At 35.9% G+C, this 24,938-nt stretch overlaps 2 protein-coding genes across 2 annotated transcripts in view; both read right to left on the minus strand.

Annotated features, from left to right (window-relative positions):
- Positions 1–24,938, minus strand: part of LOC100022359 (olfactory receptor 56A4-like) — a 187,540-nt gene that overhangs the window by 65,633 nt on the left and 96,969 nt on the right. The window lies entirely within an intron of this gene.
- LOC100024534 (olfactory receptor 52K1-like) lies at positions 658–7,462 on the minus strand. The gene has a single exon (XM_056795093.1). The coding sequence runs from the start codon at positions 4,921–4,923 to the stop codon at positions 3,973–3,975; it is 951 nt and encodes a 316-aa protein (XP_056651071.1). The 5' UTR covers positions 4,924–7,462; the 3' UTR covers positions 658–3,972.

Here is a 24,938-nt window from a genome sequence, read left to right on the forward strand (position 1 = left end):
GAAAGACATTTATAATCTTGTGAGTGTCTAGAGATAAGCAACCATTATGTTGAAGGGCCTCAAGCTGATGCCATAAAGTATCAGTTGAAAGAACTGAGGAATTCTCCCCTGGAAAAGGAGAGGCTGGGGAGTTAATAATTCTCTTCAAGGATTTACAGATTGTCATAAAGAAGAGGAATCGTCCTTTTTTCTGATTGATCCTAAAAGACAGAATTAAGAGCGATGAGTAGAAATTGTAAAGAGACAAACTTTGGCCCAGTGTAAGAAAAACCTCCTAACATTTGCAATTAATCAAAACTGAGCATACAGAGTGTTCAGGGAAGAGTAGTGCCTATGGTGTAAAGGCTTGCCAAGTCCTTTTCAGGGCTTCTTACTCCTTTTGATGTCCACCTGTCACCCAGTTCTCATCTATGGCTCCAAAAAGCATGTAGAAGCAGCCACACCCCAGTAACTCAGGTGGTATAAACCAGGTTGAGGGTAACTGATGGGCTTCAAATGCCTCAATGAGTAAGGAGGGATGTCCAGGCAAATAAAGACTTCACCAGGCAAAAGGGACAGATGAGAACAGTTTATTCCAATGTCCCTGACAGCAGCTGAAGCAGACACTGTGGAATGCTCAGAGCTTGGTGGGTCATCTAAGAAACCAAAATCATCCATTGCATCCTGTGCAGTCATCAATCATCTTGACTTTTGTCTTGCTACTAGACTTCAGTGACTCTGGAAGAGAGAAGGAGGATGACAACTTTATGCAACTGTCCTTTAAATCCAATTTATACATGAGTCAAAAAGTATCACCCCAGTGAAGTCGTTTTGGTCCTCTTCAAGAATAAAGGAAAATACCACGTTCCATCCAACATTTACCTTTTTCGTTTTTTGTCATATTAACCAGTCTGATAGGTGTGAGGTACTACCTCAAAGTTGTTTTAACCAGCATTCCTCTAATTAAGAATGATTTGGAGCATTTTTATGAGACTAAAGACAACCAATTAAAAATGAATAATTCTGTTTAAAAGAGTAACAAGCTCGCTTTCCTCTCCACCTCACTACATGCATTTTAAAAATATTTTATTTTTATTTTTAATTTAATTTTGCAATACAATTTTAAATAATCTTTTTTTGACATTTTGCAATCCATAATCTCTGCCTCCTTTCCCCTGCTCCTCTCTTCCTAAGACAGAAGATAATATGGTATAGTCATGTAAGTGTTATCATACAATACATATTTCTATGTTCGTTGTGTTGTGAAAGAAGACACCTATTGCTTACAATAGAGAAATATTCATGGAGTAAATAAAGTGAAGAATGGCATGCTTCGATCTGAATTCAGACTTTGTCAATTTCTTCTCTAGCAGTGGATAGAGGTTTTTGTCATGAATCCCTTTAGGTTGTCCTGTATCCTTGCATTGCTAATAATAGTTAATTCATTCATAGCTGATCATTGTACATTATTGCTGTAATTGGATACACTGTTCTCCTGGTTCTGCTTACTTCATGTTGCATCAGTTCATAGAAGTCTTTCCAGGTTTTTCTGAACTCATTCTGTTCATCATTTCTTATAGCACAAAAGTATTCCATAATACGTAATGTACTACAACTTGTTTAGCTCTTCCCTAACTAATGGGCATTCCTTCAGTTTCCAGTTCTTTGCCACCACAAAAAGACCTGCTATGAATATTTTTGTAATGGTAGGCCCTTTCCCCCTAACTTTGGCTGCTTTGAGAGATAGTAATACCCCATATATAAACAGTGGTTTTGCTGAGTCAAAGGATATGCCCTGTAGTATGTCCTCTGGGCAGGGTTCCAAATTGCTATTCAAAATGGTTGGATTAGTTCCCAGTTCCAACAACAGTGTAGTAGTGAACTATTTTCACCACACCTTCCCCCGCATCATTTATCATTTCCATTTTTATCATGTTAACCAGTCTGATGAATGTGAGGCAGTACTTCAGAGTTGTTTTAATTTATATTCCTCTAATAAATAGTGATTTGGAGTGTTTTTATGTGACTAAAGATCATTTACTTTCATCTGAGAATTGCTTATTCATATCTTTTGTTCATTTGTCAATTGGTGAATGCTTTGTGTCATAAATTTGAGGTGTTTCTTCATATATTTGAAAAATGAGGCTTTTGTCAGAGACGCTACCTATAAAAAATTTTTCCCAGTTTTTTGTTTCCTTTCTAATCTTGGTTACATTGAGTTTGTTTATATAAAACCTTTTTAATTTAATGTAGACAAAGTTATACATTGTATATCTTGTAATATTCTCTGTCTTATTTGGTCACAGATTCTTCCTTTATCCACTGAGTTAACAGGTAAACAATTCCCTGCTCCCCTTATTTATTTATTTATGGTATCATCTTTATTTCCAGATTATGTATCCATTTTTATTTTATTTTGTTATATGATATGAGGTGTTGGTCTGTGCCTAGTTTCTGCCATGCTGTTTTCCAGTTTTCCCAGAAAATTTTGTTGAATAGTGAGTTTTTCTTCCAAAAGCTTGAAACTTTGATTTCACCAAATACTAGATTATGATCATTTACTCCTTTGTGTTGTGTCTAGTTTATTTCACTGATCCTTTACTCTATTTCTTAGTCAGTACTAGATTGTTTTATGTCTGTTTTTTAAATCCTTACCTTCTTTCTTAGAATCAATACTAAGTATTATTTCCAAGACAAAAGAGCAAAAAAGGCTAGGTAGCTGGAGTTAAGGGATGTGCCCAAGATTACAAAGCTAGGAAGGGTCTCAAGTCAGATTTGAACTCAGGATTTCCTATCTCCAGGCCTGACTTTCTATCCACTGAATCACCTAGCGGCCTCTATCAGGTTGTTTTGATGACTGGAAGTCTTTAAGCAAAGGATAAGTGACCACTTGTTGAGTATTCTATAGAAAAGATTTCTGTTTACATATAATTTTAACTAAATAGCATCTGAAGTCCCTTCCAATTGGGAGATTATATGATTCCTTGATAATAGTGATGGATATGATGATTATAGTGATGATGATAGTGATTAATAAAGAAAGTTGAGATGAATTGTTTGGATTAAATGAGGATTATTGGAGGGAATACCTTCAGGAGTCAAGATCAAGAAAATTATAGAGTTCACAAAGTACTTAGTCCTTTAATTAGGATATTTATATATTACAGAAAGGAAAAGGTGCAGTGTTGACCTGTAATGGTAGAGTTGTATGTTTATATCAATTTAACCTCAAGTTATCTTTGTAATCAAGTCTACCCTCCCTGTTCTGAAGTTGTTTACAAATTCTATCCTAAAAACACGAAGAGGAGAAGGATATCATTTTTTAGATCCCTAAAGTGAGATGCAGTTTGGTATAGTTGAAACAATAGTAAATTTGCAGGGAGAAATTAGATTCAAATCACTGCTCTAACATTTAAGTGTATGGGCAAGTAATGCAAGCTATTTCCTTATCACAAAACAGGGAAGATAATACTTGCCCTATATATCTCACTGAGTAATTTTAAATAAAGCCTTTCATAATAAAAATCATAAAATTTTTATAAATAAAAATAGATATAGAATTATTAGCACTCCTATCCCTGAACTCAATTGCATTCATAGTTAGTATTATCTATTAGTATCCCTTGACTATATCCTAATTGATTTCCATGCATTAATCCCCAGACTGGCTATAATATTATTATTCCATAAGAGCACCAAGCATAGAGATAGGCACATAGAAGCTTCTCAGTGTTGATTTATTGGTTGATTGATAATAGATTCCTAGCCTCTCTCAGAAATTTTCTCTAATATCTAACTACATTGACCCTCTGTAGAATCTTCCCAATACATAGCCTGAGTCTTTCTTACTGCAACATCATTGAGTCCTCTCTTTGCCAAAAGGTACAGATATTCCAACTTGCCATACATCTTCTTTGCTTCTTTGAGTGTCCCATCCTAACAGGATAGAACCTCCACGATACTCCTGCTAATCCCAGAAAAGGAAGATACAACTCAGGTGGGATCAATCTGCTTGGGATTCAGGATCATCAGCAATCTATCCCGAATCTGCTTTGTCTTGACCCCATAGATAATAGGGTTGAGAGCAGGTGGAAAGAGCAGGTAGAGATTGGCAAAGATGACTTTGGCTGCAGAGGCTGTGGATGGTCCAAAGCGTTGCATAATAACAGATAGGAAACCTGGCATGTAAAAGAAAAGAATAACAACAACATGGGCAGTGCATGTACTACCTGCCTTGACCCGGGCCTCACGTGACGGGAAATTCAATACTGTCTGTAGGATACGCCCATAGGAGTAAGCGATGAAAGCTACATCACCAACGCCCAGAAAGAGTGCCACAATGAAGGCATTGATGTTATCTACAGTGGTGTCCCCACAGGCCAGTTTCACCACTGCCATGTGCTCACAATACGTATAGGCAATGACATGTGACCTACAATAAGGCAAACGTCGAGCCAGGCTTGGGAAGGAGATGGTGAGTCCGATGCCCCGAAACACCACTAGTCCCCCAATTTGAGCAATGACCACTGGGGTGAGAATAGAAGAGTAGCGCAGTGGGTTACAGATGGCCACATAGCGATCCAGTGCCATCGCCACCAGCACCCCTGATTCCATAGCAGAAAAAGCATGGATGAAGAACATTTGGATAAGGCAGGCATGGAAGCTGATGGCTGTAGCATCAAACCAGAAGATGGTGAGCATCTTAGGCAGGGTGGAAAGAGAAAGGACCAGGTCAACAAAGGAGAGCATGGAAAGAAAGAAGAACATGGGCTGGTGGAGATTATGATCTATGAAGATGAGGAAGAGGAGGAGGCAATTCCCAGTCACAGCCATGAAGAACATGGAGAAGAAGGGAAGTGAAATCCAAGTGTGTGCAGAAGCCAGACCTGGTATACCAGCCAGGAAAAACATGGATGGGAAGCTGGTGTCATTTAGAGGCATCATGTTGGGCAGGCAGCCACAGATCCCAACCCAATAAAGCCATTAAACCCCTGAAAAAAAAGCAATCAGGTTAAAGCAGGGATCAGGAATTTACCATGTTATATACAAAGTCCATTCCCAAAGGGGTTAAAGATCTCCACTTTGCCCATACAGGACTAAATCTCAATGAGCATCTCTCATATGAAATTTAAGTTCCTTGAGAACGTATGCCCCTTTCTCTTTATGTCCTGTAATTTATCCAGTAACTCATCCATTTATCTGCCCCAAAAACGTAATGCAGGGTCCTTTGGGGAAAAGAAAGGTTTATTAGACATAATCCTTGCTTTCATGAAGCTTACTCTCCAGTAAGAAAAGGGATAAGACACATACAAGTGATTAGAATAAAATGTATTTTGGGCTCCCAACCTCCACATTGTACTTGATTTCACAGAGCCATTTGGGCCTCCAGACCTCACTTGATTACCCAAATGTCTTAATTCTGCTTTGAATTTGCGAACTGATACTTATCTTGTCCTTCAAACATACATTGCCTTGTATGATTCTCCAAACTGGTTCACATGTTTGTCTTAGATCCACAAACAACATCATTAGAGGAATATCTGTATATTTTATTCTTTCAGACCCCATGAACCAAGCGACACAGGGATGAACAATCATGTATTCAACAAACATTTATTAAGCATCTACATTATGAACAGAGCACAATGCTAGACAAGTGAGATTTAAAGTTTGTATAAGAACAGGAGACCTGCCTTCAGTGAGTTTATAGTCTAGTAAATAAAGAAGACACCAGCACAAATATTCATGTGACGTACTACCATGTGATAACTCTTTAGAGAGATACCAAATAAAGAGATATGAAAACAACTTGGAGAAATGTTTAGGGATGAGGTGACAATTGAATTGAGCTTATAACATGGATAAGAATTCAATACATAAAAGGGGGAGAGGAGGGACATTCCAAGCATAGGAAACTATGATAAACTATCATTCAGGATAGAGTGAGAAGTCAGAAGTTATATTTGAAGGGCAAAAATTAATTCTATCTGAATGTATAATGTGCAAAAAGGAGAGATACACATTATAGCTGGAAAGATATGGGAACTGTAAATCCCAGGCAGAGAAGATTGAACCTTATTCAGTAAGGTGATAGAATCAAAATCCAAATTAACATAACCAAATCTATAATTTATATGGAGGAGATATTGGAGGGGAAGAAAGGATAAGGAGCTATGATTATATCAGAATAGGAAATTCCATGAGTAGAAACTCTTTCCACCAAAACAGATCAGCCAGTTATCTGTATAATCTTAAAAATTTGCCTGGTTACTTAAAAATTTTAATTGATGTCTTATGTAGGACTCAAGTGCAGACATTCTATTCATAAGTTCTATACTTAAGAAAAGTTATTCTGGCAATGGTATGAAGGATGGTCTGAAATAAGGAGTACGTCTAGATGGTAATAATTGTTAGGATATAATTAAAATCACCTGGGAAGATGGTAATGAGGAGCTATATAGAATGAATTTACTGGGAATAGAGATAATGGACACAGTTCTGATGTGATATTGAGGAAGAATCAAACAGGCATGGTGACCAGTTGGATATTCACATTCACACTTTATTATTTCTGTGGAAAATGCATCATACTTCCTTTCATAAGTTTACTTGGAGTTAGCTTAAATTTATTCCTCTCGCATCTCCTATATTCACATCTATTTGTCATAGGTTCACAAACATAATTAGGGTAATTCCATATGTTTTCTTCTTTTGAACCCCATAGACCAAGGACAAGGGTTAGCATTCATTCATGCATTCAACAATTATTTATTAAGCATCTACTTTGTAAACAGAGCACCGTGCTAGTCCCTAAATTGCCAATCTTGTCAAGTCTATCCCCACAACATCTATTCCATTTGTCTTCTCTCTATTAATACTGCCATTACCCTAATTAAAGACATTATTATCAATCACCTGGACTAGTATTAGTATTCCTGCTTACAGTCTCCCCTCTCTCCAAACTATTCTCTATACAGTTGCCAAAATTACCTTCCTAAGCCTGACCATATAATTTCCCTGCTTACAATTTTTAGTGATTCTTTGTTACTTCTCAAATAAAACGCACTCTTCAGAGTAGTATTTAAAGGCCTTTCACAATCTGATTCCCACTACCATTTCTAGTCTCATGAAATTATTATATATAATGTTACATATAACATATATTATTATCTACCCTCCACAAACTCTAGGTCCCAACCAAATTAGACCTCCAGAACTTTTTGTTCCATCTCCCACCTCCTTGAATTTGCAAAAGCTGTCAATCATGTTTGGAATACACTCTCTCTTCATATCTACCTCTCAGAATCCTTGCCTTTCTTCCAATTCAAGTATCACCCTTACCCTTATAATAGACTTATTTGTATAAGTGTTGCATCCTCTCTCCAGTGGAAAATAAGTTTATTGAAAATAGGAACCATCAATTCTACTTTATCTTATTTGCCAAGTGTCTTTTGCACACTTTTGGTCCAGCCTTGTGATTTCAAAGATGTGCAAATTCCTCCATTAATAAATATCAACAACAACAACAAAATTATATATATTATATATAATTAGTATGTGTCACACATAGATAGATAGACACATAGATAGATAGATAGATAGATAGATAGATAGATAGATAGATAGATAGATAGATAGATAGATAGATAGATAGATAGATAGATGATTAAATGATACTGGTCAGAGCTCAGAAGAATTAGTTTTAAGAATTATCTATGTCTTTCTCTTTGTACCCTCCCTATTGAGGATCTCAGCTCTCATGGGTTCAATTATGACATCTCTGCAGAAGACTCTCAGATCTATAGATCTAGACCTAATATCTCTCCTGAGCCCCAATCCCTCATTTTCAACTATTTCTGACTATATTCACCTAGAAGGCTTTTCAGCATCTCAAACACAATTCATCACCATTTTTTTTGCCAAAACCCACTCTTCCTTTTAACTTCACTATTTATATTAAGATCATCACCATCTTCCCAGTCACCCAAGTTTGCAACCTCAAAGGCATCCTTTATTCTTCCCTGTTTCTCCTCATATAGTTTATCCGTTTCCATGTTTTGTCAACTCCAACCGCAAGCAGATCTTGCTTATGTCTCCTTCCACCACTCACACCACAACCATTCAAGATCAGGTGGCATCACCTCTTACCTGGACTACTGCAGTAACTTCCTAACTAGTTGCTTCTTCAATCCATCCTTCATTCAACTGCCAAACTGAGATCCCTGAAACATGGGATCAACCATGTCACTCTCATATTTAAAAAACAACAACAGTGGATTGGAAGGAAGAATTCATAGACTTTTCTCACACTGCACGGTCATTTCTATATTCTCTCTCTGCCATTGACCCTCATTAAACTCTCTTCCTTTTATTCCATTTATCTATTTATCCAGTTCTGGGCCCTCTTTTAATCTACTAATCTCTAGTAGATTACCTTCCCTTCCCATTTCAAGGGGTTCAGCAAATGGATCACAATCTTTATCTCTGCCCCATCACATGCCTTTATATTTCACAACTTCAATATCTCCCTTCAAACCTAGACTCATGGTCCATTTAGCTCCTTAACAACTATAACCTCCATTTTTACTGTCCCTTAATTACCCACATGGATAGTCATACTTTGCATCCCCCTATCACCCATAATTGTGTCACCTTCCTGATTTTAAATTTTTAAATTCCCTTTTCTTATCATAAATTCTTATTTCCCTGTCTATCTCTATCTCTTCTTTCCTCCTCCTTCATTCTCAATAATAGAGCACTGGGCCTAGAATCATGAATACCAGAATTCAAATCTAACCTCAGCCAATCAACAGCTGTGTGACTCTGGGTAAGTCACTTAACCTCTGTCTCAGTTTCCTGGATTGTAAAATAGTAGCAATAATTTGTACCAACCTCTCAGAGTTTTTGAGAAGATCAAATGAACTAATATTCATTAAAGTACTTAGCATCGTTATGGCACATAGTGCTGTATAAATGCTTAAACCTTCCCTCATTGAAGTCTCTAATTGCTCCAACCCTTTCTGTTCACCTGGTCCATCACCCTTGTTCTGATCTCACTTTCCTTTTTTCAGGGTACAATCCAAAATGCAATCAACTGAACACATTGCCATCTGCCCTCGATTCCCTGATCCAAATTCAGTCTTCAGTTCTAAATCACTCCTTCCATCTACCTTCTCTTCTCCTACCCTTCAGCTAATGAATGCTGTTAGAAATAGTCACACCACTGTTAACTGAATTTATTACAAATATCTCATCTCAAATGAGTCCTCTCTACTGAATGGCATTTTATTCTTTCTTGATTGATTCTTTATCCCACTTTCCACAGTAGTTATTTTCTTTTAAATCTTTCTCTGTCCTTCTATAATTCCCACTCTATTTCACCACACCTCTCTCAGTGGACTTCCTCACCTTTTATTTTACTGATAAAATTGAGGTTTTCAAAAATCCCTTCATCTTCTCCATTCCACAACCCCCAAACCTTTTATATATTCATACTCTTTGACTTAACTCTGGTTTCTGAGGAAAAGTCAGCTTTTCTCCTTGTCAACGTGAATACTTCTACTCATGCATTTGTTCCCATCTCCTCTTCTTTCTCTTAGAAAGAAATTTTTCATCAATATGTCCTCTTTTTCTCTTTTTAACCCTTTATTTATTGGTCCTTTCCTTATTTTCTCGTATATAGCTAAGTCTATAATCTTAAAAAACTGAAATCCCCTCATACTTTCAAATCACCTCTCTCTTTTATTATCAAACTCCTAAAAAGAAAAATCCATATTCACTATACTTCCTCACTTCCCACTCATTTCCCAGCCTCTTACAATATGGCTTCTGACCACATCACTTAACTGAAACTTTTCTAAGGTTATTGAAATCACTTATAACTGCCAAATTCTAGAATCACAGAATAATATATTTAGAGCTAGAAATTATAGTTATTTAAACATATTCCCTAATTTTATATATGTGGAAATTAAGAACCAGTGGTTAAATGACTTGCCCAAAATAATATTAATGATAAGTGTTGATGTTAGAATTTGAGCCTAGGCCTTCTGACCCAAAATCTAGCACTCCTACCACAAGGTTTTATTCTAATGATCATTTCCAAGCATTTCCCATTTTCCTAGCACAAGCCCTCACCTCTCACCTAGACATCCATTATAGCCTCCTAATTGGTTTTCCTATTTCCAACCCTTTCTCTCTTCAACCCTTCTTTCACAGACTTCCAAAATAATACTCCTTAGAGATCTGTGGCTATGCTGCTCCCCTTCTCAAAAGCTTTTACTGCTTGCCTAAGAGAAAACATAAACTCCTTAACCTGGCATTTAAGATGCTATAAAACCTGATTCTCTCTCCCTTCCTAGCTATATTTCCTACTCCTTCCTTTAATGAACCAAAGCAGGCAATTAGGCAGGATAGTAGATTTAGAGATGGAAAATACCTTAGAAATTGTTTTGGCTAATTCTCTCATTATACAGCTAGAAAAGTCCCAAAGAGGATAAATAAGCCAAGGGAACAGGTAATAAATGGTAAACACAGCTTCTAGTTCCAAGGTTCTTTGTACTAGCTTTTCCCAGAATTCAACATTGTAACTCCTACTTCCATGTATAACCTCATGCCTGGAATATACTGCTTCCCTTATAGAATTAGCTCAGATTCTAGTTCTTCCTTAAAGTCTTGCCATATCCCCTATCCTAGCTGTTAGTATTCTCTTCTTCGTCAGCTTATTTTATATTTATTTATGCATATTTCATACTCTATCCCCTAACCACACAGTAGAACATGAACTCTATAAGGACAAGGGTTGTCTTTTTTTGTTTGTTATTTTCTTTGTATTCCCAGTACCCAGCAGAATATTTTGTACATAATAGGTACTTAATAAAGGTTTATTTAATTGAATAAATTGAACCATTGGAGAGTTCTGGAGGTCAAAATCCCCTGGAAGAGTTAAGACTTTGTAAGGCATGGGATTACATTGAAAGGACAATGGAGGATTGAGAACTACAATGAGAGAACAATAATAGAGTTGGGAATTGAAATGGGAAGATAATCAGAGGTTTGGGATTTACTGAGAGGACTAGGAGAGAACTAGAATTTACAATGAGAGGACAAAGAAAGGCTGGGAATTACAATGTGAGGATAATCAGAAGTTTGGGAATTTTAATGAAAGAACTATGAAAAGGGTGAGAATGCACTGACTCGGTGAAAGACCACAGTTTGAGTAGGTTACCAATTACAATGAGAAAATAATTGACAATAATGCCTAAAATTGATTTTGAAAGCAAGGGTTTAAGGAACAGGTGACTTGATAAAGAAATCTTAATAAATGTGAGAAATTATTACCAAAACCTAGATTATTATTACCTTAGAGTTTGTAATTTTTGAAAGTATATCCTAATAAATGTGTTTTAATATAATTATTTCCTTTGCAATCCTATGTATTTTATTCTATGCATTTATGTACACTATTCTGAGATGGTTTTTACATAAAACTATCCTGTCATCAGACTGTTGTGGGGATGAAGAGGTGAACCCCTGGGCTTCCGGAAGAATACCTTTCTGAAAGATTGCAAGACTCTGAAACTTAGCTTAAAAATAAAAAGAGAAATTTATTAATTTAGAAAAGTAATGTTGAGAATGGCCAGGAGGATAATACAGGTGGAACAGCAAGATGGAAGGCTGCTCCTTGGGAAGCAGACAATATCAATTCTGGGAATTTTATACTCTTTATTACAGATGCTGTGTCATGGTATGAATGTGACTCTAGAGTGGTAGTCACTCAGGCATTCAGTGGGGGGTGGGGGGGTCATCTGACTGGAGTCTGCCTGGAGACATAGGGAATGACCCTCATAAAAGATTCTTTAGTTTTAGGGAACAGATGGATGTCTAAGATACAACCCAATGGTATCAAGGTGTAGCCTGGAGGTGCATCTCTCTGCCCTTCTTAAAACTAAAGGAGGACAATCCTGTCAGGGTCCTAGAGGGATCATTAGATGATTGGGGCTAGGAGTCATGAGGATGTAAGGGAGGAAAGGAATTTCCCTGATAATAGTTTGCCTGAGTTTCTAAGGGTACAATGCCCATGTCAAGACCAAGAATTTCTTCCCTAACCTGAAAGGCCAAGAATGACTCTGTTCTTCCTACTTCATCTCATGCTCCTCCTGCTTTCTTTTGTCAGCAACATCTCCATTATCCACTTCCTTTATCTCCATTATATCCACATCCTCAGACCATATGTATGAATGAACATGTGTATACTATCTGTAATAGGACTACCAGAAATCTTATAATGAAAAGGGAAGAATAGTCTTCACTAACTTGACCCATTCCTGAAATAATTAATAACTATTCGGGATCCAGCTGGTATCTCTGGAACACATTACTGTCTGATGATAGAGACTATCCTCAAATCATCTGGAGTTTGTTGGCTTCTCCTGGCACGAATATGATATAGAATGCCTCTCCCTAGCATGCCCCCAGGAATATAGACAAAGGACATGTAATAAAGAATCAAGGGAAATCCATATAGAAGGAGGTGGGGCCCAGAAATTAGAGGGTGATAGGAATAAGGAACTATTTAGGTCCTTGCATTTTAGACCAAAGTTCCTTCCATATGTGTTATCCCCTACACACACACACACACACACACACACACATACACACACATACACACACACACATGCATGTACCTCAGATTTCAAAGAAAAATAAATCCCTATCTAACCAGTTTCCATAAAAATTCTCAGGGCTTTTTCAGCCAAAAGTTCTTCATTCTTCTTCCATATCCTAGAATAAGCCTTGTCAGAGCACAAAGGTATATGTTGATTTAAATAAATTCCCAGAACTTTGACCTTTGTTACTACACAAGACCAAACCTCTAGATATTTGTTAACATCTGATAATCTACTACATTATTTACTCACTGATTCTCTGGATTCAAAGGCTGAAAAGTAGGCCATTGTAGAAATAAGATTCCAAGACTGGGACATGGAATGATTAGAGAGTTCAGAGATTCAAAGGGAAATAATTTTGGGGACCTCTCTCAGCCCAACCCTTAAAAACATTACTGATCATACCCCTAAAGGAACTGACTCACCAGGTAAGTGTCAAATTGAGTTGCCAGCAAGGCCTAAATGGCATGGGGTATTTAATAGGCATAGTCTTAGCACTGCCAGTCTAGGGACTAGTGAGGGCAAAGTATTACCCCTATAAGACCAATTAATGTTTCTTCTTCTTCCTCAAGCAAACAAAACCTAATGAGGCCTTTTCTCCCTATAGTAGGCCCCAGGGACCAGCCCCAAGGAGGGGGAATATTTTTAAAAGCATATCCCAGAGACCCTGTCAATAGGAGAATTGGGGCTCCCAGAGCTAGGTTGGAAGGATCATTCCCTACACTGAGGATGACATAGAAGTATCAACCTTGGGGGAATGGGCAGAAGATAAGGGTATGAAATCAGGAGCTAGAGGGGAAAGAAAGTAAGATATGGGTCACATGGTATAATCATTGTACCCTAGAAAAATGGGGGTCTTAAGGAATAAAGATTTTGATTTGGAATAGTCATGATAGGAAGGGACTCTGGGAGGCATGATGGGAAAAGGGGGAACATATGCAAGTAAGTAAGTATGACTGCAATACTTTAAATTTTGCAAAGTACTTTACATATAGGCAAGCCATGAAACTATGTCAGGATCAGTACCAACAAGATCTAGGACTCAGGAAGGAGCCAAGATGGTGACTTAGTGGCAGGGAAAACTTGGAGATTCTCGGTGATTTCTTCCAAACCAATCATTACAAAGTGTCTCGAAAGGAAAGATGTCAAGACAGGATGAGTAAAGGGGCTCTTCCACTGGATGAAGTGTGAAAGGTAGGCAGTGAGACTGAGGATTCCCATGCTCTCTCTAAATGAGAAAAATTGCACAAGGGACTATTCCTTCCCCCACTCACCATGCCAGTGAGAACCAGAACTAGGGAAGTATCCAAATTCTTAGAGGTTGGCTGAAAGCACCACAAACTCACCCCTGAGGGCTGTGTCATACCTGGGCAGTGAGACTTGGGGAATAATAGGGAGCTTGCTCCCATACAGCAGCAGCAGTGGACCCAACAGCCAAAGAAAATAGCCTCAGAGAAAAATGTAGTGAAGTGTGCTACACTACAGACCCATCCTTGAAAATACTAGTCATAGGTGGTAGGGCTCAGAGTTTCAGCAACAGCAGCATCAACAGCAGCAGCAGAGGAAGATCACACAAAGAACACCATGGATCTACCTGCCCTCACTCAGGCTTCTGACAGGGAAGGAAAGATAATACCATGGCAAAGCCCTGTGAAACAGAAGCTAAGAAAGCAATGGCCACCAACATGCAGTGATCTCAATCCTTTTATGGCAAAAGGAATAAGCAACAGAAAAAAAAGCAAGAGCAGAGAGTAAGAAACAAGCAAACACATCCAAACTTTAAAAAAAGGAAATTGGTCACAAGGCCTGGAGGAACTCAAAAAGGAGTTCAAGAACCAAATAAGAAAGATAGAAGAAAAATGGAAAGAAAAGTGGTGAAAAGAAATGAAAGTAATACAAAAAGAAAACTATAATTAGGCAAGTAGAAGCTAATGATCTAATGAGACTGCAAGAATTAATAAAGCAAAATCAAAAGAATGAAAAAATAGAAGCATGAAATATCTCATTAAAAAGACAGCTGACCTGGAAACAGATCCAGGAGAGACAATTTGAAAATTATTGTACTACCCGAAAGCATAGAACAACAACAACAACAACAGCAAAAACAAAGCCTTGCCATCATACAAGAAATTATCCAAGAAAACTACCCTGATATACATGAACAAAAGGGCAAAATAAACATCAAAAAATCCACAGATCACTCTCTACATTAAATTACCAAAAAACAATTCCCAGGAATCTTATAGCCAAATTTGAGAGCTTCTAGGCCAAGGAGAAAATACTACAAGAGGCCAGAAAGAGACAATTCAGATATCAAGGAAGTCCAGTAAGAATTACACATGATCTAACAGCTTCCACACTAAAGGACTGCAAGGCTTGGAATATGATATTCAGGAAGGCAAGAGAATTGGGTCTACAACCAAGAAACCTAGAATCACCTACCCATCAAAACTGACTATATACTTTCAGGAGAAAGTATGGGCATTTAACAAAATAGAGTATTTCCAAGTATTCCTAAAGAAAAGACCAGAACTAAATGGGAAATATGATGTTCAAATAGAAAATTCAAGAGAACTATAAGAAGGTAAATAAGAAGGGGGGTGTAAGGGGTTCAATAAGATTAAATTGATTATATTTTAATATGGGAAAATATCTACAACTTTCAAAAAGTTGTTTTCATCATCATAATAGATAGAAAAATTATTCATAGGCAGAGGTTGAGGTACTAAGTTGTTTAAGATGATATATGAAAAGGGGGAAATAGAAGATTGCACCACAAGAAACTTGAAGGAAGAAGAAAAATAGGATGAATTATAACAAATAAAGAGGTGAATGGGGGAAGAATACAATTATAAGAAGGAGAGGAAGAGAGTGGTAATAGACAATACTTAAACCTTACTCTCACTGGAATCAGTTCTGAGAGGGAAGAGCAGCCAGATCTATTGAGGTACAGAATTCTGGCTTACGCTACAGGAAAGTTGAGATTGAAAAACCAAGGGGGAAGAGTGGGACAGGGAGTACTAAAAGGTAGGGGGTGGTGATTAATAGACCTTAAAGGGAAATGGGAGGGGAATAAGAAGGGAGGGGGTGGGAAGGAAAGTTAAATAAGGGTAGGAAAAATGGGAACTGATTAAAAGCAAAACACGAGTGTGGAAGGAAATAGTGAAAGAAGAAAGGGGAGGATAAAAAAGGAGGTCAAAATGATGGGGAACACACAGGTGGTAATCATAACACTGAATGTGAATGGGATGAACTCACCCATAAAATGGAAGCAGATATCAGAGTGGTTTAATAACCAAAATCCTACCATATGTTGTCTACAAGAAACACACATGAGGCAAGTAGGCACACACCAGGTAAAATTAAGAGGATGGAGCAAAATTTATTGAGCATCAACTGAGAAAAAGAAGGCAGGAGTCACAATCATGATATATGACAAATTCAAAGTAAAAATAGATCTGATTAAAAGAATTAAGGAAAGTAATTACATCCTGATAAAAGGCAGTATAAACAATGAAAAAATATCAGTACTCAAAATGTATGCACCAAATGGCATGGCATGCAGATTTTTAAGGAGAAACTACTACAACTTAAATAGGAAATAGATAATAAAATTATACTAGAGGGAGGCCTCACCCTTCTTCTGTCAGATCTAGGTAAATCAAACCAAAAAAATAAATAAGAAAGAATCAAAAGATATAAATGAAATCTTAGAAAAATTAGAGTTAATAAATATATGGAGAAAAGTAAATGGAAATTAAAAGGAATAAGGAAATATAGGAAAGGAAAAGGAATATACTTTCTTCTCAGCAGCACATGGTACATTTACCAAGTACATGACCATGTACTAGGTCATAAAAACATTGCAAAAAATGTAGAAAAGCAGAAATAATAAATTCAACTTTTTCAGATCATAATGCAATAAAAATTATAATCAGTAAGGGTATATGGAGAGGCAAATAAAAAACAATTGGAAATTAAATAATCTTATTTTCCAAACTGGTGGGCTAAAGAACAAACCATACAAACAATTTCTCATTTCATTAAAGAGAATTACAATGAGGAAACAACATCTCAAAATTTATGGGATACAGTAAAAACAGTACTCAGAAAAATTTATATCCCTGATTGCCCATATTAACAAAAAAAAAAAAGAAAGAGGAAATTAATGAATTTGTTATGTAACTAAAAAACCTAGAAAAAGAACAAATGAACAACACTCAGATAAAGACAAAATTGGAAATCCTAAAAATCAAAGGAGAAAGTAATAAATTTGAAAGTAAAAGAACTATTTTAAAAATAATTTTATTGATAAAATTTTATTACTTAAATTTCCCCCTATATCCCAATTGTTGACCAACCTAGACAGTCATGCCCTAAAAAAAGAAAATTTTAAGCAAATGGAAAAAAGGAAGATGGGGAAATCCACAAAATCAATTATCATATATTGAATGAATCTTAAAATATATGCAATTATCTACATAAAGACCTTCTATAAAGGAGTTGAGTCAGGGAAGCTGTGTTTTCCCATATTTCTTCTTTTGGGCCGTGATTTTTCTTTGCTGTTGGGTTTTTTCCTGTTTATATCTGGTTTATTCTTTGATTTAATTAACTTAATGCAGAGTCCAGGTAAGTTCATTCATACATAAATGAGAAAACTGAGTCCAGGAAAAATAAAGCTTTCTTTTTACCCCCAAGGGACACATAGTGGCACTAAAGCCTAGGGTTTAGGTCTTTTGGCTCTCATTCAGTACTCTTCATAGTATGCTATTAGGTTAGGCCACCCAGTAAAAATCTTTCCTTGGCCAGGAAAAGATGAATAGTTAGATGTTTATGTTGATGATGATGATGATGTTGAGGATGATACTGATGATGATGATGATGATGATGATGATGATGATTGAATTTGGAGTTGGAGGTTTTCCTTCCATTTGAACCTTTCTGACCATTCCCACTGTAATGATTTAAATTTTCTTGTTTTTTTTTTTTACATTTCATCCTATATAGTTTGTCTCTGTTTCCTCTAAGTATACTTCTTCTAGCTACCCTAATGATAATAATTTTTAAGAGTTACCAGTATCATCTCTTCTTATAGGAATACAAATCATTTGAACTTATTGGATCCCCCTCATATTTTTTCCATCTTTATCCCCTGTCATTGGGTATAATCTTGCTCCTCTGATTATTTGCTGAATCTGTGGGTTTTCAGTAAAAGAAATGTTGAACTAATAAATAAGACAAGGAACTGGTATTTTGAGAAAAAAAAAAACAAATAAAATAAAGTAATGGTTAATCTAATTAAGAAAAAGAAATAGAACCAAACTAATAGTGTCATGAATGAAAAGGGTGATCTCGCCTCTATTAAAGAGGAAATTAAGGTATTAAGAGCTATTTTTCCTAATTAAATGACAATAAATGTGGCAATCTAGGTGAAATAGAAGAATATTTACAAAAATATAAATTCCCTAGATTAACAGAAGAGGGAATAGAATACTCAAATAATCCCATATCAGAAAAAGAAATTGAACAAGCCATCAAGGAACTCCCTATGGAAAAAAACCCAGGGCCAGATGGCTTTACAAGTGAATTAAAGATCAAATAATCCTAATACTCTACAAACTATTTGACAAAATAAGCAGAGAAGGAGTCTTTCAAATTATTTTAATGATACAAATAAGATATTCATTCCCAAGCCAGGAAAACTATAGACCAATATTGTTAATGAACATAGATGTAAAAATATTGAATTAAATATTATCTAAAAGGCTACAGCAAGTTATCACAAGGATTATCCACTATGACCAGGTAGATTTTATGCCAGGAATTCAAGGATGGTTTAATATTAGGAAAAGTATCCACATAATTGACCATATCAACAACTGAACTAGTAGAAATCACATGATTATCTCAATAGATGCAGAAAAAAGCCTTTGACAAAATACAACACCCATTCCTATTGAAAACATTAGAAAATATAGGAGTAAAAGTGGATTTCCTCAAAATAATAAATAGTATTTATTTAAAACCATCAGCCAGCAAGTATCATCTGCAAAGAAGATAAGTTAGATGTCTTCCCAATAAAATCAGGAGTGAAGCAAAGATGCCCATTATCACTACTACTATTCAATATTGTACTATAAATGCTAGTAGTAGCAATTAGAGAATAAAAAGAGATGGAAGGGCTCAAAGTAGGCAATGAGGAAACTAAACTATCACTCATTGCAGATGACCTGATGGTATACCTAGAAGATCCAAGAAAATCAATTAAAAAACTAGTAGAAACAATTAATAACTTTTGCAAAGTTGCAGGGTACAAAATAAATCCACATAAATCATCAACATTCCTATATGTTTCCAACAAAACCCAGCAGCAAGAGTTAGAAAAAGAAACTTTTATGGATGCTCAGATACACCCTTGTGGGTTGGGGGAGGAGCTATATTTAGTTATGAGGGTTTGCTGGAGAAGCATGAAAGTGCTCGCTCCAGTGGGAATCACTCCTCTGGCCACTGCAGCTAAATGCAGGAGTGCCCTCCTCCAGGTCAGTGGCTCAGAAAAAACAGCTGGGAGAGAGATAGTCTGGGGGCAACCCTGGTGTTAGGTTTCAGCAATTCTTTGGCCTGAAGAGAGCATGCTATCCTTAAAGCTGCAGTGGGGAAACTGCAGGTTGAGTTTAAGAACACAGGGAGAGAGAGAGAGAAGAGGCAGAGCAAGAGAGCAAAGAGATGAAGATGCACAGAGGTCTTTCATGCAATTGAGTTAGAGATAGAGGCCAAAGCAACCATGAATAGGATCACAGATTCCACTTTATTGAGCATATAGGTCCAATATTTATACAGTTTCTACACTTTATGATCAAAAGAGAATAACAGATTAAAACATACATTCTTCAGTGCCAATTAGTGAGTGCAGCTGCAGTGTGGAATACATACTTCATCAAATGGTAAGCTATAAACTCCTCTTTGGTAATATATAAAGTCCTCTTGGATCACTGGCATAAAGATTTATTTAGAAATACAAAGGTACTAGGGTATGGCTGGACATATACAAGAAGGCCACTTGTCTTAGAGATAGAGCTCGAGGTTTTGTGATAATGAATTACATGGTCAGGATGCTCTGAGCCAATTAAGAAGCCAGGTATTCCTAGACAGTTATTTTAATAATCATTTATTATTAATATTATTAATTATTATTATTATTTTAAATTTAATTTAATTTAAAATAAAATAATATAATAATTAATTATTATTAATGATAAATAATAATAATTTAATAAGATTAGACTGGTCCTTGCCAGGGTCTTGAAGCGGATCTGTAAATGTGTCTTTTCTGGCTGCTTTTACCTCAATGGGCCCAGAATGTCCTCATGGGCTTGTAAAGAAACTCTATTTAAAATCACTCTAGATAAGATAAAATACCTAGGAATCTACTTGCCAAGATAAATTCAGGAATTATATGAACATAACTACAAAATGCTCTTCACCCAAATAAAACAATGTAAATAATTGGAAAAATATCAATTGCTCTTGGGTAGGACAATAGAAATGGCAATCTTACCTAAACTTATTTATTTATTTTTGTTTGGTTGGGTTTTTTTCATTTTGATCATATTTTATTTATTATATCAGATTACTCTGACACATAATTACATTTCACATTATTTCTACAAATGGAAGTTTATTTATTAAATTTATTTATTATTTAGTCAATTTAGAACATTATTCCTTGGATATAGGAATCATATTCTTTCCCTCCCTTCCCTCCCCCCACCCTTCCTGTAGCTGACATGCAATTCCACTGGGTATTACATGTGTCCTTGATCAAAATCTATTTTCATGTTGTTGATGTTTGTACTAGAATGATCATTTAGAGTCTACATACCCAGTCATATCCCTCTTGACCCATGTAATTAAGCAGTTATTTTTCTTCTGTGTTTCTATTCCCACAGTTTTCCCTCTAAATGTGGATAGTATTCTTTCTTCTAAATCCTGAGTTGTTCAAGATCACTACATTGCTACTAATGGAGAAGTCCATTACATTGGATTGTACCACAGTGTATCAGTCTTTGCACATAATGTTCTCCTGGCTCTGCTCCTCTCACTCTGCATCAGTTCCTAGAGGTCATTACAGTTCACATGGAATTCCTCCAGTTTATTATTCCTTTGAGCACAATAGTATTCCATCACCAACATATACCACAATTTGTTCAGCCATTCTCCAGTTGAAGAGCATCCCCTCATTTTCCAATTTTTTTGTCACCACAAAGAGCGTAGCTATGAATATTCTTGTATAGATATTTTTTCCTTATTATCTCTTTGGGGTATAAATCTAGCAGTGCTGTGGCTGGATCAAAGTGCAGACAGTCTTTTAGCGCCCTTTGGGCATAGTTCCAAATTGTCCTCCAGAATGGTTGAATCAATTCAGAACTCCACCAGCAATGCATCAATGTCCCAGCTTTGCCACATCCCCTCTGGTATTCATTATTTTCGTTTGCTGACATGTTAGCCAATCTGCTAGGTGTGAGGTGATACCTCAGAGTTGTTTTGATTTGTATCTCTCTGATTATAAGAGATTTAGAACACTTTCTCATGTGCTTATTAATGGTTTTGATTTCTTTATCTGAAAATTACCTATTCATGTCCCTTGCCCATTTATCAATTGGAGAATGACTTGTTTTTTGTACAATTGATTTAACTCTGTATAAATTTGAGTAATTAGACCTTTGTCAGAGGTTTTTGTTATGGAGATATTTTCCTCAATTTGTTGTTTCCCCTCTAATTTTGTTGCATTGGTTTTGTTTGTACAAAACCTTTTTTAATTTAATGTAATCAAAATTATTTATTTTACATTTTGTGATTTTTTTCTAACTCTTGCTTGGTCTTAAAATCTTTCCTTTCCCAAAGATCTGACATACTATTCTGTGTTCACCTAGTTTACTTATAGTTTCCTTCTTTATATTCAAGTCATTCACCCATTCTGAGTTTATCTTAGTGTAGGGTGTGAGATGTTGATCCAAACCTAATCTCTCCCATATTGTCTTCCAATGGAGGAAAATTTTTATAACAAACACCTCTGACAAAGGTTTAATCTCTCATATTTATAAGGAGCTTAGTCAATTGTACAAAAAATCAGGCCATTCCCCTACTGAAAAATGGTCAAGGGACATGAATAGGCAGTTTTCAGATAAAGAAATCAAAACTATCAATAAGCACATGAAAAAGTTTTAAATCTCTCACAATTAGAGAAATTCAAAAGAAAGCAATGCTGAGATACCACCTCATACCTAGCAGATTGACCAATATGGCAGTCAAAGAAAATAATATATTTTGGAGGAGTTTTGTCAAAATCAGGACACTAATGCGTTGCTGGTAGCTTTGTGAATTAATCTAGCAATTCTGGAAGGCAATTTGGAATTATGTGCAAAGGACTATAAAAGAATGAATACCTTTTGATCCAGCAATACCACTACTAGGTTTGTACCCTAAAGAAATAATAACGAAAAATGTTTGTACAAAAATATTCATAGCTGTACTTTTTGTGGTGGCAAAAAAATGGAAAATTAGTGGGTGTCCCTCAATTGGAGAATGACTGGACAAATTGTGGTATATGATGGTGATGGAATACTATTGTGCTATAAGGAATAATGTTCTGGAGGATTTCTATATGAACTAGGAGACCCTCAATGAACTGATGCAGAATGAAATGAGCAGAACCAGGAGAACATTGTACACAGAAAGTAAAACATTGTGGAACAATCCAATGTAATGGACCTTGTTACTAGTAATACTGCAACAAGCCAGGACACTACTGGAGGACTTATGGAAAAGAATGCTAGCCACATAGCATAACTATGGGAGTAGAAATGCAAAAGCAAAATATATGACATAACTGATCACATATATATATGGGTATGTGATTTGGGGATCTGACTTTAAAAAATCGCTCTATAGCAAAAATTAATAATATGGAAATAGGTATCAAGTGGTAACATTTTTACAATCCAGTGGAATTGCATGTTGGCTCTGGGAGTGGGGAGGGAAGAGAGGAGGGAAAGAAAATTAATCATGTAAATATAGAAACATTTAAATTTTTTAAATTAATAAAATTTTTAAAAAGATCTAGAACTCAAAGAATTATGTAATCCTGGAGCTGAGAAATCTCTCAGGTTCCATCTTGTCTAACCTTATTCAAAACATGAATCCACTCTTTAATATCCTCAATAAGTTGCCACTTATCTTCTGCCTGAAGCCATCTAATGAAGAGGAACTTACTAACCTGGTGTATCTCATGTAATTTTTGAAGAGCTTTGAGTATAAAGGTCTTTTATAATGAGCCAAATAACCCCTCCCTTGTGGTTTATTTCTATTACCTTGGTAAGAGATAACCTGTACAAGTCTATTTTTCTTTTCTTCGTTTCTCTTTAATTATAAAATTAACAAGTAACAAAACAGCCAAATAAACAATATAAAAATAAAATCATGCATAAAACTTTAAATCTGAATCTATTTACACTTTGAGAATGAAACATTACTAATTTGATGTGTTCTTGTTTAGTCATTTCAGTCATTATCATGTTTGGAGTTTTCTTGGCAAACATAATGGAGCAACTTGCCATTTCCTTCTCTAGCTCATTTTATAGATGAAAAAAAATGAGACAAACAGGGTTAAGTGAATTGTTAATAGTTAATGTCTAAATCTAGATTTTAAACCCAGTTCTTCCTGACTTCAAGCTCTATCCACTATACCACCTAGCTGCCCTTAAAAGACAGGGAAGCTCTATATTCAGAAATATTGTCAAGACTATCTTGGTTACTTTGTGTTTATTTCCTGGTTTGTGCTCACAGGTTTGAGTTGCTTCCAGGGCACTGATTGTCAATTTTCTTCCTTTGATCTCAGTTATCAGTTGATAGTTTGGGCTGTAATATTTGCTCTTTGTTTGTCCCTAATCCTATAGTTAGTTAATACTTTTTCATATAGTAAACAGTAAGGATCAGTCAGATCAGAGCCAAAATTTCTCTCTCCCATCATGGCAGTCAGAACATCTCTCTCTCAAGGGTAGTAAAATATAAAAACAGGATTCAGTGAATTCCAATGGTTCCCTATAACATAACCTGGCTGCCCCCTACCTTTGCAGTCTTCTTATACTTTACTCTCATGTACACTCTGTGATCTAGTTATGGTAGCCTTTTATGCTCCTTAAACAAATCTCTCCCATCTTTCCACTTTAGACATTTTAATTGGCTGTTCCCCATGCCTGGAATGCTCTTTTTCCTCATCTCTACTATAAAGATTAAAATTAAAATCCAATACTGCAAGTATTATAGTTAATAATTTTTATTAAATAGTTATCTTAAAGTATAAGGAAGTAAGGCTAGCAACAAACCCAAGAGCCACTCCCCCTTCTTCCACACATGTATACAAAGAGAGAGAAATAGCATGGCCAAAACAAAAAATAAAAACCTCAATCAATGTAAATGATGCACATAAATTGAAAGTGAAAAGGGAATTGTGGGAAATGTAGTCTGGGGCATACATTCTAAATAATACATTCTCTCTCCCTGTGATCCTTTGGGAGACCAGTCTCCCCTATGGATCTTGAAAACATAACTAACTTATAACTTGAACTACAGGTATATACAAATATTATAGTTTTTAAAGGGAAATTAAAATAATTTGGGGATAAGAGGAAAATAAAAAAGAAAAGGAAAAAACCAATAATAGGTGCATTGAAAAAAAACAATTATAGGGCAGTCTACTTTGGCATAAGAGTGTACATTCAAAACAAAAAGCATTTCAACCCGCCCAAAGTTGAAATTCCCCATCTTTCAAAGTTCACTCTGGATCTTCTGGTGCAGTGTGTGTTCTCTGCAGACATCTTTAAGGTTCCTTCTAGATTCTGGGAGGTAGTATCTTATTCTAAACTAGGCTCAAATTAAAGTCAAAGTTCACAACAATAACATAGTCCCCCCTGAGGAAAATAATAATGCATTCCCCCCCCCCCCGAGGAGGATACAGGGATATACATAGGAATTACACAGGGATACATTGTTGAGTCAAAAGGTATATGAATCAATTATCAAAAATACCAAAGAATACAAAGAAATTTTAAAATAACCTCTGAGTGAAATATAGAATATAAAAAGAAAACTTGAAAAAGTTCTGGGAAGAGAGAAAAAAGGAAAAAGTTTCACAAATCACAACAGGTTCTTTTAACAATCCATGCCCCATAAGCATGCAAGAACAACTACTCACTAACCCAATTTAGCAGTCTGAACTGCAGTAAGTTGCCACAT

Source organism: Monodelphis domestica, chromosome 4 (genome assembly GCF_027887165.1).
Source record: "Monodelphis domestica isolate mMonDom1 chromosome 4, mMonDom1.pri, whole genome shotgun sequence".
Lineage (NCBI taxonomy): Eukaryota > Metazoa > Chordata > Mammalia > Didelphimorphia > Didelphidae > Monodelphis > Monodelphis domestica.